Here is a 14,104-nt window from a genome sequence, read left to right as displayed (position 1 = left end):
AAAATAATCCATCACACTGCTGGTGGGAAGGTGAAATGGTGCAGATGCTTTGGAAAACAGTCTGGTAGTTCTTCAAAAGGTTAAACAGAGTTGCATGTGACCCAGCAACTTTTTTGCACAAGAAAAGAGGGGGAAATCGCTGCTAAAGGAGAGGCTCCAGGGCCCAAGTGGAGGAGCTGGTCTCAGGGAGGAGCGCACACAATCCCCATAGTAACAGGAGAGAAGGGCCAGCCCCAGCCCTTGGCACTGCTGCTGGCAGATGAGAAGCTGTGGAGAGTTCTCTTCTGATTCCATCAATTATCTCAGTGAAGTAGAAAGCAAGGTGATCAGCTGAGAGTAAATGGAGGGGGTGGAGTGCAGGTCTGAGGAAGAGCGAGCGGGAAGTAAATGTGTAAGAAGTTTGGGGCACGAGTAGCCAGGAGCAGCACTCAGGGCCAGGTGTAGTCAGCCCATCAGGACTAGGGTAGGGCATGTGCAGTGAGCTCCAGCAGCATGGCGATTGCCAGCACTTTGGCCACACCAAGATGGGCCATGTTTTCCATCTGCGCCTCTCTGAAGCAGGCTGTTCCCATACATCAGTGAGGTACTTAAGCAAGCTTGTGCTTTACAATGGGTGGTGCTTCCTGTGTGCCAAGCTCTGTTAGACACAGCTCACTTACTGATTTAACCCTCAAGTGACATACTGCGATTGCACCTTCCCAGATGCGGAAGCCAAAGCACAGAGAGGTTGGATACCTGTAGAGATGAGGTGTGAGTGGCAGGGGCAGAGGAGTGGCTGGCCAGGAGCTCTGGGACACTGTGGGTCCCCAATTCAGCATGCTGAGGATGTGCTGAGGCTTGGGCCAAGGGTGGTGGCCCCAAGATGTGGCAAGGTCCATGACAATGTTGGTGTGGATGGAAGGAAACTAAGAGAGAAACACACACACACATTCACGTGTATGTGTGTATGTTCCTGGTATATGCATCATACATCACTGGAGGGGCACACAGGAAACTGACGTTGCACTATGTCTGGAGAAGGAGGGGAACCAGGTATCTAGGATACAGGGTGAGCAAAAGGAGGATGCAGGATCAAGGGTGTGCATTTACTCCCATGAAAGAGAAGTGGGAGCCCCACAGGTGTAAGGGCCGGGTGTAGAAGCTAGTGGCGGAATCTCAGCTGGGTGCTGAAGGTGCCCAGCCTTGTTCCCAGAGCATGGGCTCTGGAGCCAGAAGAGCTGCTTCACACCTCAGCTCCTCCCCTGGCTGTCGGTGGGCAAGGTCCCTGACTTCCAAGGACTCAGTTTCCTTGGCAGCAAGACGGGGTGAGCAGGGGTTCCTTTGTCTTGGGGTCATCAGGAGTATGCCCAGGACTGCTCCTGGAGAGTGGAGTGCGGATGGTAAGCATTAGCTATTATTATCCTCATCCCTTGTGAAGGTGACACTGTTCTTGGGCAGTGGGAATCCAGTGCTCCAGAGCCATCTGGCGTCTCATGGCTCTGGCTGGCTCCACGTTGGGGGTGCACAGCAGTGCTGAGAAGCAAGGATGTGTGCGCCTGTCACACCCTAGCCCAGGCGAGGACTCAGCAGCTACTGATGGAGTCAGAAGCATCATCATGCCAGTGACTCAAATGCCTTGAAACACCTTGTTCCCCTGCGTGAGGAAGTGACTCAGCCATTGTGCAAAAGAAATGGCAGGAAACTAGTTCAGAAGAGAGCTCGAGGCTTACCTTCCAGAGGGAAAGCCCCCTGCCCATCTCTCCTCTTGCGGACACATCCTCATGCCTGGAAGGGCCTTGGGCTTTCCTGAGTCTGGCCATGTGTTCCTCCTCTATTGACACGTGTTGGAATCATACATCCTCACCCAGGGATCTTGCAAAGAGCCCCTTTAAAGTCACTGAATAATAGGCTTCTATACTGCAGGCACACAGCTCAGTTTACCCTCAGATTAGCGCAGCATCTATGCTCATCTGCACCAAAAAGAGCGCTCCTCCAGGCTGGGGCCAGACGGGAGTGTGCCCAGGCCCCCCTCAGCTCACAGCAGCACTTTCCTCCTCAGAGGCCAGGTCTGGCCCTCTCAGATGCCTCCCAGGGTTCTGTGGATGTTAGATTGGGCTCTGTCAATTGGCTGGGTGATGTATATGTGGAAGTTCCTTATACTTTCTGCTCTACCTCTGTACATTTTATAATAAATAGGCCATAATTTTTAAAAATGGAAGAAAAACCATTTCGACAAACAAAATCACATTTTTATTTTCATCCAACATGGTGTCTATTCTATCCTCTGAGAAATCGCTCAAGCTACAGGGCCAGCTCTGAAGTGCCATTTGGGATGGTGGTGTCCTTGCTGGAGTGGCTGCCTCTACATATGAAATTTGGCCACAAACCATAAGTAGGTCAAACCATGTATCCACATCCCCCGGGAGTGATGCGAACCCTAATGGTGGCAGGTATTTGGGGCTCCCAGATGGTCTGGACCTTTTGGTAAAAACTTTAAAAATGACTGACATAGGCTTGGCGCCTATAGCTCAACCGGCTAAGGCGCCAGCCACGTACACCTAAGGTGGTGGGTTCGAATCCCCAGCCCGGACCCGCCAAAACAACAATGACGGCTGTAACCAAAAAATAGCCGGGTGTTGTGGCGGGCGCCTGTGGTCCCAGCTACTTGGGAGGCAGAGGCAAGAGACTCGCTTGAGCCCAGGAGTTGGAGGTTGCTGTGAGCTATAATGCCACGGCACTCTACCCAGGGGGACAGCTTGAGGCTCTGTCTCAAAAAAAAAAAAAAAAATGACTGACATAGGTCAAAAGGAAATCAGGATGAAAGAGAAGAGGAAAGGAAAGGAGGAGATAAAGCCAACATTAAAATGATCAGGTTTTATTTACTTATTTATTTTCAGAGACAGAGTCTCACTTTGTCACCCTCGGTAGAGTGCTATGGCATCACAGCTCACAGCAACCTCCAACTCCTGGGTGTAGGCAATTCTCTTACCTCAGCCTCCCGAGTAGCTGGGACTACAGGGGCCTGCCACAACGCCCTGCTATTTATTTATTTATTTCTGTTGTTGCAGTTTGGCCAGGGCTATGTTTGAACCTGCCACCCTCGGTATATGGGGCCATGCCCTACTCACTGAGCCACAGGCGCCACCCAAAATGACCACGTTTTAGAAAGTAGAAGACAGCACCTTGGCCCTGAAACACTGGTACAGTTTCACAACCCCTTGTCTGGCCCATTCAGCCCTGCACACAACCTCAAAGAAAAAGATCAGCTTTTGCCCATCTGTCTCTTTTGCTCCTCACTCATTCCTTCTCTTCCACATGCCAGGCACTGTTCCTGCAAACATGACCGGGAGGTGGGCTCCCACCTAATCACGGAGTGTTGAAAGGAAGAAACCTGTGATGTGGGTATTGACATGCCTGTGAGCACCCAAGGACCATGACTAGCTTGGCCAGAGGCAGTGAGGAAAAACATTAACAGGAGATGATATTTGTGCAGGTTTTGGGAAATAAATAGTAGTTCACCACAAAGTCAGTAGAAGGAAGGGAATTCCAGGCAGAGGGAATAGCCTAGGCAAAGGTAGAAGTGTGAAAGACCATGGTGCCTTTTTTTTCCTTTTTTTTTTTTTTTTGAGACAGAGTCTCACTATGTTATCCTGGGTAGAGTGCCGTGGCATCACAGTTCACAGCAACCTTAAACCCTTGGGCTTAAGTGATTCTCTTGCCTCAGCCTCCCAAGTAGTGATGATAGTGTTTTTGTAGAGTAGTAAGTTAACTGCATTTACAGTATTCAGAACATAAAAATGGAAGAAAATGGGGGGCTTAGTGCAGTGGCTCACACCTGTAATCCTACCACTCAGGGAGGCTGAGGAGGATAGATCACCTGCACTCAGGAGTTTAAGACCAGCTTGAGCAAGAGCAAGACCCTGTCTCTACCAAAATCTTATCTTGACATCTTATCTTGGATGTTTTATAGACACTTTCAACTCAACCTTTCTGGAACTAATGTCTCTATCCAGGCATGGTGGTGCACACCTATAGTCTCAGCTACTCAGGAGGCTGAGGCAGGAGGATCACTTGAGCCCAAGAGTTTGAGGTTGCTCTGAGCTATAATGCCATAGCACTCTACCCAGGTGACAGAGTGAGACTCTGTCTCAAAAAAAAAAAAAAAAAAGGACAATGGAGAACCATCAAAGATTTTTCAACATGCAAAGGACATGACCTGGATGAACTATGTTCATCTCAACTGCCCTCCCTTACAAAATCCCATACTTCTTCATAGCTGAAATTCTCGAAACTGCAGAGCCCTCATTTCTAGGCTGAGAGAAGTGCCCAGGTCCCAGCAGGCTGTGGTAGACCTGTCATGATTGACATCCCTGCACACCAATGAAAGGCAGCCAGTGTGCCATCCAGGCCTATGTAATCCTTCTGCTAATTTCTGAAGCCTTCTGGGAAGATTTTTTTTTTAATTCCCTCAAGAGAAGGGAGTTGAAAAAAGGACATGTGTTTGGACCATGATTATTGCCTTCTTCTCTTCTATGTCTTCCTATTTCTTTTAGGCATAGTATCGGCCTGTGTTTCCTTATCCAAGATCTAAATAGTCCTGAAAACCAAACATTGGTTTTGTTTCCCTTTTTTGTTTCCCTCAGAACTCATTTGAAGACGAAATGACCTGCACAGATGTGAGGCTATTTATAGTCTTCATCCATTCACTCAATGTGAATATTCATGTTCTGCTGCAGAAATACTAATATGTTAGATTGCAGGGTGCTGCCCTGGACCCCACTCGGGTATTATGTATTTAAGTGGCATATGCACCATATTACCTTTCTAAAATAAAACAAATTCCATCTTAGAATATATTACAAAACTAGAATTCCAAAGCCAGTTAGATCCCAGGGCTTTTAGGTAAGGAAACATGGGCCTGTGTTACTTTGCAGAGAAGATGACATTTCGTCTTACTTTAAAAACCAGACATCCACCTGTGCAAGTGTGGTGGGTCCCCAGCAGTGTGGGACAGCCCTGCTCAATTTCTCTGATCACCTGGCTTTCCTATAAATTCTTTCTCCGGCTCAGTTCTCTCATTTAAACTCCAAACTCATATGGCTAGCTGACCACTTGACATCTTCTCATAGATGTTTTATAGACACTTTCAACTCATCCTTTCTAGAACTAATGTCTTGATCTTCCCTGTCCAACCCCCTGGACCTGTTCCTCTCTATGTGGTCCCATCTCCACCTGCTCAGGTAAGCAAGTCAGAAACATGGCCGTCACCTAGGCCTCTCTCTGCCCAGCATCCCCCATCTCTAATCCCTCCTTGTGTCTCCTTGGTTTCTCCTACTAAGCTCTCTCCATGGGCACCCCTAGGCAATGCCAGGATTCCCCCCACCTGAGTGTGGAAGGCGCTTTCTCCAGGTCTGCTGCATCCCCTCATTCCGTGTCTGGCTGTGGCCCTCCTTCTTCACACCTCTTGGTGGTTTCTCAAACTAAGTGTTTTCTTAGGGTGAAGACAAGGTTTCATACAGACCTTCGCCTGTACACCGCTGCCTTATCATCTCTGCTTCAGCCACCTGACCGTTTCCATTCCCGTTTCACACCATTCTCTGTCCCATCTCAAGACCTCTGCCCATGCTGTTCCCTCTTCCCAAATGCTTTTCCCTCCTTTCATCAGCTTTCAGAGGTCAGCTCAGTGATCCCTTCCTCTGGGGTCCAGGGAGGTCACTGAGCTGACCTCTGAAAGCTGATGAAAGCTAGGCTTCTCACTCAAATCTCCGTTCCATGGGCTCTCCAAGCACTGGGTGCTTGACCTTCAAGCCCTTGTCACTTTTGCAATTTAGCATCTTTTTGTGGGATCATTTGGCTAATGTCTGTCTCTCTGCCGAGAATGCAAAACTTCACAGGGGTTGAGAAACCACCGGGCTTTTCTCCCTGTGTCTCCCTGTTGCCTGGTGCTGGGCCTGGCCCACAGCAGCAGCTCCAGGATTGATGGATGGGGGGATGCATGTCATAACCACAGGGAGCCCTGACACCTTCCACCTGCTGAGCATATGGGAGCCTCAGGAGAGGCTCTGTTCATGCGTCCCAGGGAGCTTGCAGACCCTTAATGGCCTAGGTTGGGCTCTCTTGTTGTATTAAAGATGGCTGCAACTATTTTGTGTGGGGTGGGGGACCAACCTCTCCTAGAGTACACACTCACCAACCAGACAGTCTCCCTGGGTCTCCAGTTGTTCCCAGGCCCTGAAAGTCCCAAGGTTCTACCACCACCCCTGCCTTCCCTGTCAGCAAATGGGCACCTCACTCAGCTTTATTGTTCTGCCTACCCTCCAAGCTTGCTGACACCTCAGTGGTGGAGTGGCATGCCTAGGATGCTGCTGGGATGGCAGGCAGGTGGGCCCTCTGTCCTGGATGTGAGGGCTGTACTCATAAAGCTCAATGCCTCATTGTTCAGATGGGCAACAGACTAACCCACAGGCACACATAAGGGTCAGGTGGGACAGGACCCATGCAGGGCTTGTGGCTGCAGTAAGTTGTTCCTCTAGTCTGTCTAGAGTGAGGCCACTTAGGTCCACTTCGGTAGCACAGGTCGAGCAGAAAGTGCTCTGAAGAGCATAGGTGACAGGTGGACTCAGTCAGCAGCTCCTGCCAGGAGAGTGTCATGGCCCAGCATCAGATGATCTGTGCTTTTATCAGATCTGTGCCTCAGCTAACCAGCTCAATTGCTTTGAGCAAGTAATTTCATCTTTGGGATCTCAGTTTACCTTTTCAGAATGTAAATATTAATCCCTGCCACCTGCAAACAAAAACAAAAACATCTGTCCTGACTAGGTCAGCATCATTTTGTCAGGATTAAGGGCTACCATGTACGAGTCATTACTTATTGCTGTGCATTTGATCCTCACAATCACTCTGAGAAGGTGACTTCATTATTATTTCCATTTTTCAGATGAGAAAACTGAGGCTCACAAAGCAAGCACTACCACTTCTCTAAAGCTTCAAAGCTATTTAAAGATAGAAGTCAGGGCTGGGCACAGTGGCTCAAGCCTATAATCCTAGCACTCTGGGAAGCCAAGGTGGGTAGATCGTTGAACTCAGTAGTTCAAGACCACCCTGAGCAAGACCAAGACCCCATCTCTACTAAAAATAGAAAAACTAGTGGGTATCATCACAGGCACCCATAGTCCCAGCTACTTGAGAGGCTGAGGCAAGTGGATTGTTGGAACCTAAGAGTTTGAGGCTGCTATGAGCTATCACGATGCCATGGCACTCTACCCATGGCAACAGAGTGAGACTCTATCTCAAAAGAAAAAAAAAGAAAAAGAAAAAGGAGTCAGAATTTAGACCAGGTCCCTATGAGACTTTGGTCCCTGGCTGGAGGAACAAATATTTAAAGGAAAATGGATGGGGGAAAGGGCTTTGGAAATTGCCCCCCCCCACTCCAAATTCTGTTGCAGTTCAGGCCCCTGTTCAGGCTGAGGGCAGATGGAACCTTGGGGCAGTGGGGGTGTCTCTTCAGGAATTATCTGGTTTCTGGGCTTCAAGGTTAATGGGGGGTTTTCTGACCTGGAGTGGGTAGATGTGTGTAGGTGAACCTCAGCCTTCTTTTTCTGGAAAAGAGAGATTAAGTAGGCAAAGGGAGAAGATGCTTTTTTCCCCTTCTCAACCTCCATCACTGGAGGTGGGGGAGGTGTCAGGGTTCTCAATCCTCTTGTACTGTTGGGCAGGCTGTTCACTGTGCCACCCTCAGAGGCAACATTCACACCATAGTCTAAGTGAATGACACTCCCAAGGGTTGTACACTATATAACGTACTTGACAGCCTTGGCAATAGTCCTTAGTATGCTAGCTCCATGGTAAATAATGATAGTAGTTAAAATTACCTGAGAACTTAACTATCTAAGCACTTGGCATTTATTTTATTTTACCTAGGCCCCAAAGTAATTCTCTGCAGTTGATACTCTTGCTATCTGTGTGGGGAAATTGAGGCTCAGAGAGGTTAGGGGAATTGTCAAGGTCACACAGCCACAGCATCTTACCACTATGCCATGCTACCTGTAAACCCCGTTGAAGCTGAGGAAAGTGGTGTGGAGGAACCCTCAGTGCCCATGCCCATGATTAAAACCATCATCTCTGTATCTGTTTCTTCCTTCTGCCTTGGTCCTCCCCCCAGCTGGACAAGATGCTGGACCCCCAGGTGTGGCGGGAGGCAGCTACACAGGTCTTCTTCGCCCTGGGGCTGGGCTTTGGTGGCGTCATTGCCTTCTCCAGCTACAACAAGCAGGACAACAACTGCCACTTTGACGCTGCCCTGGTGTCCTTCATCAACTTCTTCACCTCAGTGCTGGCCACCCTCGTGGTGTTTGCTGTGCTGGGCTTCAAGGCCAACATCATGAATGAGAAGTGTGTGGTCGAGTAGGTGGCATCTCCCCTCCTGTCTCTCTTTCTCCCTGTCTCCCTTACCTGGGAGTGGGCAGGTGGGCCAGGCATAGAGAAAGCAATGAAGATGGAAGAAGCACTCTCTGTTCCCAGCCCTGGGCCACAGGGACAGGCTGAGAGATGGTTCTGTCGATGACCTTGGGGGTCCTGCCTTAGTACCTAGGAAAAGCCCCCAGCACCTTACCTGCCACTCCAGCCTTGCCTTCTTACCTGGCCCTCTCCTTTTGTGCTGCAGGAATGCTGAGAAAATCCTGGGGTACCTCAACACCAACGTCCTAAGCCGGGACCTCATCCCACCCCACGTCAACTTCTCCCACCTGACCACGAAGGACTACATGGAGATGTACAATGTCATTATGACTGTGAAGGAGGATGGCTTCTCAGCCCTGGGTCTTGACCCCTGCCTTCTGGAGGATGAACTGAACAAGGTGTGGGACATATTGCCCTTCCCTGGACAGGCAGGAGCCCAAAGAATAATACCCCTGAGTGGGTGGAGCTCTAATGCAGGCCTCAGAAAGCCAGTGGGAAGTTATTCATGTCTTTAACAAGCAAGGTCTTACTATGAGGGGTAGTGATGAGAGAAAGGAAAGGTCTCAGCCAAAGCTGCTGCCTTGGAGTAGACTTGAGTCTAGATGGAGACACAAAGCAGACACAGCACAGAAATCACAATAAGCGTATGGGCCAACTCTCCCATTTTTTGAATGGGCTCCCTGTGGTCCAAATAAGTGTTGAGATTAGTGTCTGCCCTTTATTATCTATCTCCTTTGGCCCTCATGACAGCTCTATGAGTTGAGTGTTAATATCATCCACTGTTTACAGATGAATAGCCTGTAAGTTGGGGGCTTGATCAAGGTTTCCCAGCTAGTAAGGAGAGCCAGGGTTCAAATCTAGGCAGTGGTCCAGGGTCCAGTCTCTGAACCACCCCCTAATGCTTTTGTTCCCTCCCCTACATGTCCCTATCCATTCCCTCTGCCATGATAACCTTTAGCCCCAGGTGGGGCAGGGGCAGAGGAGGGCTGCCTCCTCCTTAATGCTTGGGCCCAGGTTTAGACACTTTGCTTTGATGTATATTTGCATAGCTGGACACTTCCAAAATGACTGCTCTGTTAGAAGGGATAACAAGGAAGAGATACACCCACAGTGTCCTGGGGACCTGCTGGCACCAAGTCTCACATGGTGCAAAGCCAGCTCCCATCAGCATGGACTAACCCTGGCCCTTCTTCATGGGACCAGGGACGGGGACGCTTTCCCTGAGTGATGGCTGAGCTCCATGTTAAAGTCGACTCTACTGGACTGGCATGGTCCTAATGCTGAGGGGGCTGCATCCTGCATGCCTGACACCTTTGCAGGTGGACAGCAGCAAAACCTGGGGCTCCCTGCCCTGGTTTCTTCCCCAGGCAACTAGTAGCATAAAGGACTGCCTCATTTCATATTCCTGGGAACCCTGCCCCAGGCATGGTCATGCGATCATAGTTTTTCTACACAAAACAACCTCAATAGCATCCCAGTGACAGGAATTACCCACTCAGCCAGGGGTAACTGTCAAAATCACTGAACGTGACAGGACAAGTGTAAGTGAAGTCAGGGGCAGCGTGTAGTCACTTGCCCCATAAGCAGGGGCTTCAGCTTTAAAGCAGTGACTACCGTGGCTACCATAATAGTCACGTGAGGGGCTTTATAAAACTCAGATGCCTAGCTATACCCTAGACCAATAAAATCATTGTCCTTGAGGTGAGCCCCTGACATCAGTGTTTTTAAAGGTTCTGGTGTGCTTCCCTTGGGCAGCTGTGGCTGAGAGCACCAAGTTCAGATCTGGAGATCAGAAGTTCAGAGCTGGGCACAGCCAGTGTATGTAGAGCAATCAGTGAGGACATCTCAGGGGATGAGGGTCTTTTTTTTTTTTTTTTGAGACAGAGCCTCAAGCTGTCCCCCTGGGTAGAGTGCCATGGCATCACAGCTCACAGCAACCTCCAACTCCTGGGCTCAAGCGAGTCTCCTGCCTCTGCCTCCCAAGTAGCTGGGACCACAGGCGCCCACCACAATGCCTGGCTATTTTTGGTTGCAGCCGTCATTGTTGTTTTGGCGGGTCCGGGCTGGGGATTCGAACCCACCACCTTAGGTGTATGTGGCTGGCGCCTTAGCCGGTTGAGCTATAGGCGCCGAGCCAGGGGGTGAGGGTCTTAAGCTGGGCGTGTTTCTAAACATGAGCATCTTCATCTGAGTCACCTGAGGTCCTTGTATGGTCCCCCAGGTGAACTTCTGAGTTTGTGTTTTATACTTCCCCAGATTCTGATGCCTTCTAAAGTTTGAGACACACTGGCCCAAACCAGCCGGCTTTAGGTTGAAATGGGGATCCCCAGGAAAGAGGGAGTAGTTATTCTGAAAGCTCCGAAGCAGAGGTGAGGAAGCAGGGGTATTCGGGGTGGGGTGGTGGCCTCACTCACAAGCCCTGTTCTCCACCCCCTCAGTCAGTGCAGGGCACAGGCCTGGCCTTCATCGCCTTCACCGAGGCCATGACGCACTTCCCTGCCTCCCCGTTCTGGTCCGTCATGTTCTTCCTGATGCTCATCAACCTGGGCCTGGGCAGTATGATCGGCACCATGGCGGGCATCACCACGCCCATCATTGACACCTTCAAGGTGCCCAAGGAGATGTTCACAGGTAACTCTTCCCTGCAGCCCCTACCAGGCCCCATGGGCTGCCCATGTGGACAGCAGTCAGGTTCTGGCTGATTTTAGAAAGATTGGGTCCTAACTAGGTCCTTCAGGACCTGTACCCAGAAGCCTCTACCACACACAGCTAGAGCCTGGCAGTGCTGCTCAGTGACAAGCCCTCATGAGCCAGGAGGAGAAAGCGGTTTGGAAATCTGAGCGAAACTTGAGCCCGGAGATAGGCCTGTTTCTTTGGGTGGCTCGCCCCTTTCCCTAAGGGCCTGCTGAGTGGTCTCGTGCAGGTGCCCTCTCTCAGCACTGGTCTTGCTCTATGCCCCACCTGTGTCACTCCCAGTCCTGGGCTGTGTTTCTACTTCCAACTCTGTCCCTGCTGAAATGATCTGACTCCATTCAGGGCTACCTCTCACCTGCATCCTCAGAGCAGAGTATCCTCTTCTTCTCAAATGGGGAAACTAGGGTGGAGAAAAGGACCCTGGGAACAGTCAGATGAATCATTTAAAGTTAAGTAGAGCACCTGCTGTGGGTCAGGCACTGTGCTAGGGGCAGGGGCATGGGAGAAGAAATGAGCCACCATGACTTCCTCAAGATGCTCCCTGCCTGACAGCGTGAGAGCTCAGAGCCTCAGGCTCTGGACCTAGCAGGCCTGCTAGGGGGAGGAGTGTCCCAAGGCCCTGCCCACTGTGCACCTTTGCCCCCACATTGGCCTCCTGGCTCTCTGCAGTGGGCTGCTGTGTCTTTGCATTCTTCGTGGGGCTGTTGTTCGTCCAGCGCTCTGGAAACTACTTTGTCACCATGTTTGATGATTATTCGGCTACCCTACCACTCACCGTCATCGTCATCCTTGAGAACATCGCTGTGGCTTGGATCTATGGAACCAAGAAGTAAGAGGGACATGGGGAGAGGTAGGGACAGGAGAAGGGGTCTCCTATCATGACTCCCAGGAAAGGCAGGAGATCATAGAGTTAGAATGGCAGAGCTGAAAGTGCCCTTATAGAACACTTAGGAAAACTGAGGCACAAAGGACATGGCTGCTCAAGGCTAATTGTCCAGTGAGAGACAGAGCCAGGCTGAGGACCTGGGAGTCCTGAGTTCAGGTCCTAGCATCATCTTTAAATCACCCTTTCCTGGGTACCAATTCTGTTCAGAATTGTTAAACTTGTTAACCATTCCGTGGGTATACAGGGGGCCCCTCCCCTTAACTTGTAGACTTAACTTACAGACGTAAAACTCATGATTTTAAGGTGCACTAGATAGGGGCGTGAGCTGAGGTATGGTTTTGGCTCCAAGTGGGGGGTCACGCGAAGTAAGAGGATTCAGCTATAAGAAAGGATTTGGTCTCATGGCCTAAGCCTAAGATGGACCTATACTCACTGTCAGCTCCTGGCCTCATCCCTCATGTAAAGACAAATATGTGTCCCCAAAAAGCTCCAGGACTAGATCCCTCTCACCTCATGTTGACTGTGGTCACACTGTGCTTATCCTTGGCAAGACTCCCCACCCCCCACTAACCCATTGAGTCTGACTGTCCCTGATGCCTGGACCTGGTTGTGGCACTGGGGTTGTCTCATGGGAGAGTGCAACAGGGGACAGGCAGGGGTAGAAAAGGAGCACTCCTCTGTTTAACCCATGGTGAGTCAAGCTAGAAGAACTGTTGTTCAAAGGGACCATGACTATTTTTTTGTGTCACAGACTCCTTGGGGAGTCTGATGAAGCCCCTGAACTCTTTTTCAGAATATTATTTTAAATGCATACGATAAAATATATAGGATTATATAGAACACTAATTACATTGAAAAATCGCAAAATAATGTTGAAAATCTGTAGTAACGTGTGTCTACTTTATTTTTAATGCCTTAAGTTATCTGTGGATCTAATAGCATTGATAATTTTGAAGTAGTAATGAACGTAAATAATATTTCGAGGTCTCTTCAACAACTGAAATGTGATATGAAAATATCTGTGATTTAATTTATTGGTGGCAAAGTCACGGATATTGTTAATACTACTGTGGTTGCTTGCATTTACAATGGAAATTCCAGATTTCAGTTAGGTGATATAGAGGTGAAGATGATTTTTTTGGTATGCCATTCAAGTACATGGCCTGCCAGCTTCCAGGTAAACCTGAGTCAGGGCAACTTGCTACTTTTAAATGCTAGGGGAGTGCACATCTATATCTTTCCAGCAGGGGGAGTCTCAAGCTAGGCCAGTGAGAGGAGTCTGGGTGTTCTATAAAGACACAAGCCGTTTGGTTTGTTCACCTACCCAGAGGCGTGTTTAATGGCTCTGTCATGTCATGTGGGGCGGGGGGGGTGATGTGACTGAGTCAGAGGAGGCTAGAGGGAGACAGCAGAGTCTTCCCAGAGGCCAGCTAGGGAATGTGAAGCACAGGGACCCAGGAGGGAGGGGACTGTTCAGTGAAGGCTTCCTGGAGGAGGTGTGGGTATGGGAAGAGGAGGGCAGAGTACGGGGGGTGGGGGTGGGGGTGGCAAACTGCTGGGCCCTCTGTTGTGCCTGGCAGGTTCATGCAGGAGCTGACAGAGATGCTGGGCTTCCGACCTTATCGCTTCTATTACTACATGTGGAAGTTCGTGTCTCCACTGTGCATGGCTGTGCTCACTACTGCCAGCATCATCCAGCTGGGGGTCACACCCCCGGGCTACAGTGCCTGGATCAAGGAAGAGGTGAGGACTGGGGCCCCAAGCCTCAGGGACATCGCATCTTCCAAGGCCTAATTTAATGCAACAGCTGACGGGGATAAACCTTTACAGAGTAGCTGCTGGGGGCCAGGCCCTGCCAGGTGCTTTGCATACCTAATCTGTAATCTTTACAACAACCCAAAAAGAGAGGTGGCATTATGACTGTAGCACAAATGGGGAAACTGAGGCTCAGAAAGATTAATGCACTTGGCCAGTTTTTCTTTCTTTCTTTCTTTTTTTTTTTGAGACAGAGCCTCAAGCTATCCCCTTGGGTAGAGTGCCGTGGCTTCACAGCTCACAGCAACCTCCAACTCCTGGGCTCAAGCGAGT

General features: G+C 49.9%; 1 protein-coding gene across 2 annotated transcripts in view; it reads left to right on the top strand.

Moving 5' to 3' along the window:
- The window catches only part of SLC6A17 (solute carrier family 6 member 17), a 31,599-nt gene that overhangs the window by 16,300 nt on the left and 1,195 nt on the right, over positions 1 to 14,104 (top strand). The window contains exons 6-10 of one of the 2 annotated variants that reach the window (XM_003784049.1): positions 8,141 to 8,382; positions 8,642 to 8,834; positions 10,875 to 11,067; positions 11,800 to 11,959; positions 13,597 to 13,759. In XM_003784049.1, the coding sequence (XP_003784097.1) occupies positions 8,141 to 8,382; positions 8,642 to 8,834; positions 10,875 to 11,067; positions 11,800 to 11,959; positions 13,597 to 13,759 (951 nt within the window). The remainder of the gene's footprint in view (positions 1 to 8,140; positions 8,383 to 8,641; positions 8,835 to 10,874; positions 11,068 to 11,799; positions 11,960 to 13,596; positions 13,760 to 14,104) is intronic. The other variant, XM_012801669.1, reaches the window with a different exon arrangement.

The sequence above is a fragment of the Otolemur garnettii genome, unplaced genomic scaffold (assembly GCF_000181295.1).
Source record: "Otolemur garnettii isolate 467f Iridium unplaced genomic scaffold, OtoGar3 scaffold00010, whole genome shotgun sequence".
NCBI lineage: Eukaryota > Metazoa > Chordata > Mammalia > Primates > Galagidae > Otolemur > Otolemur garnettii.
The sequence above is the reverse complement of the archived record's forward strand: the minus strand, read 5'-3'. Positions and strand labels throughout refer to the sequence as shown.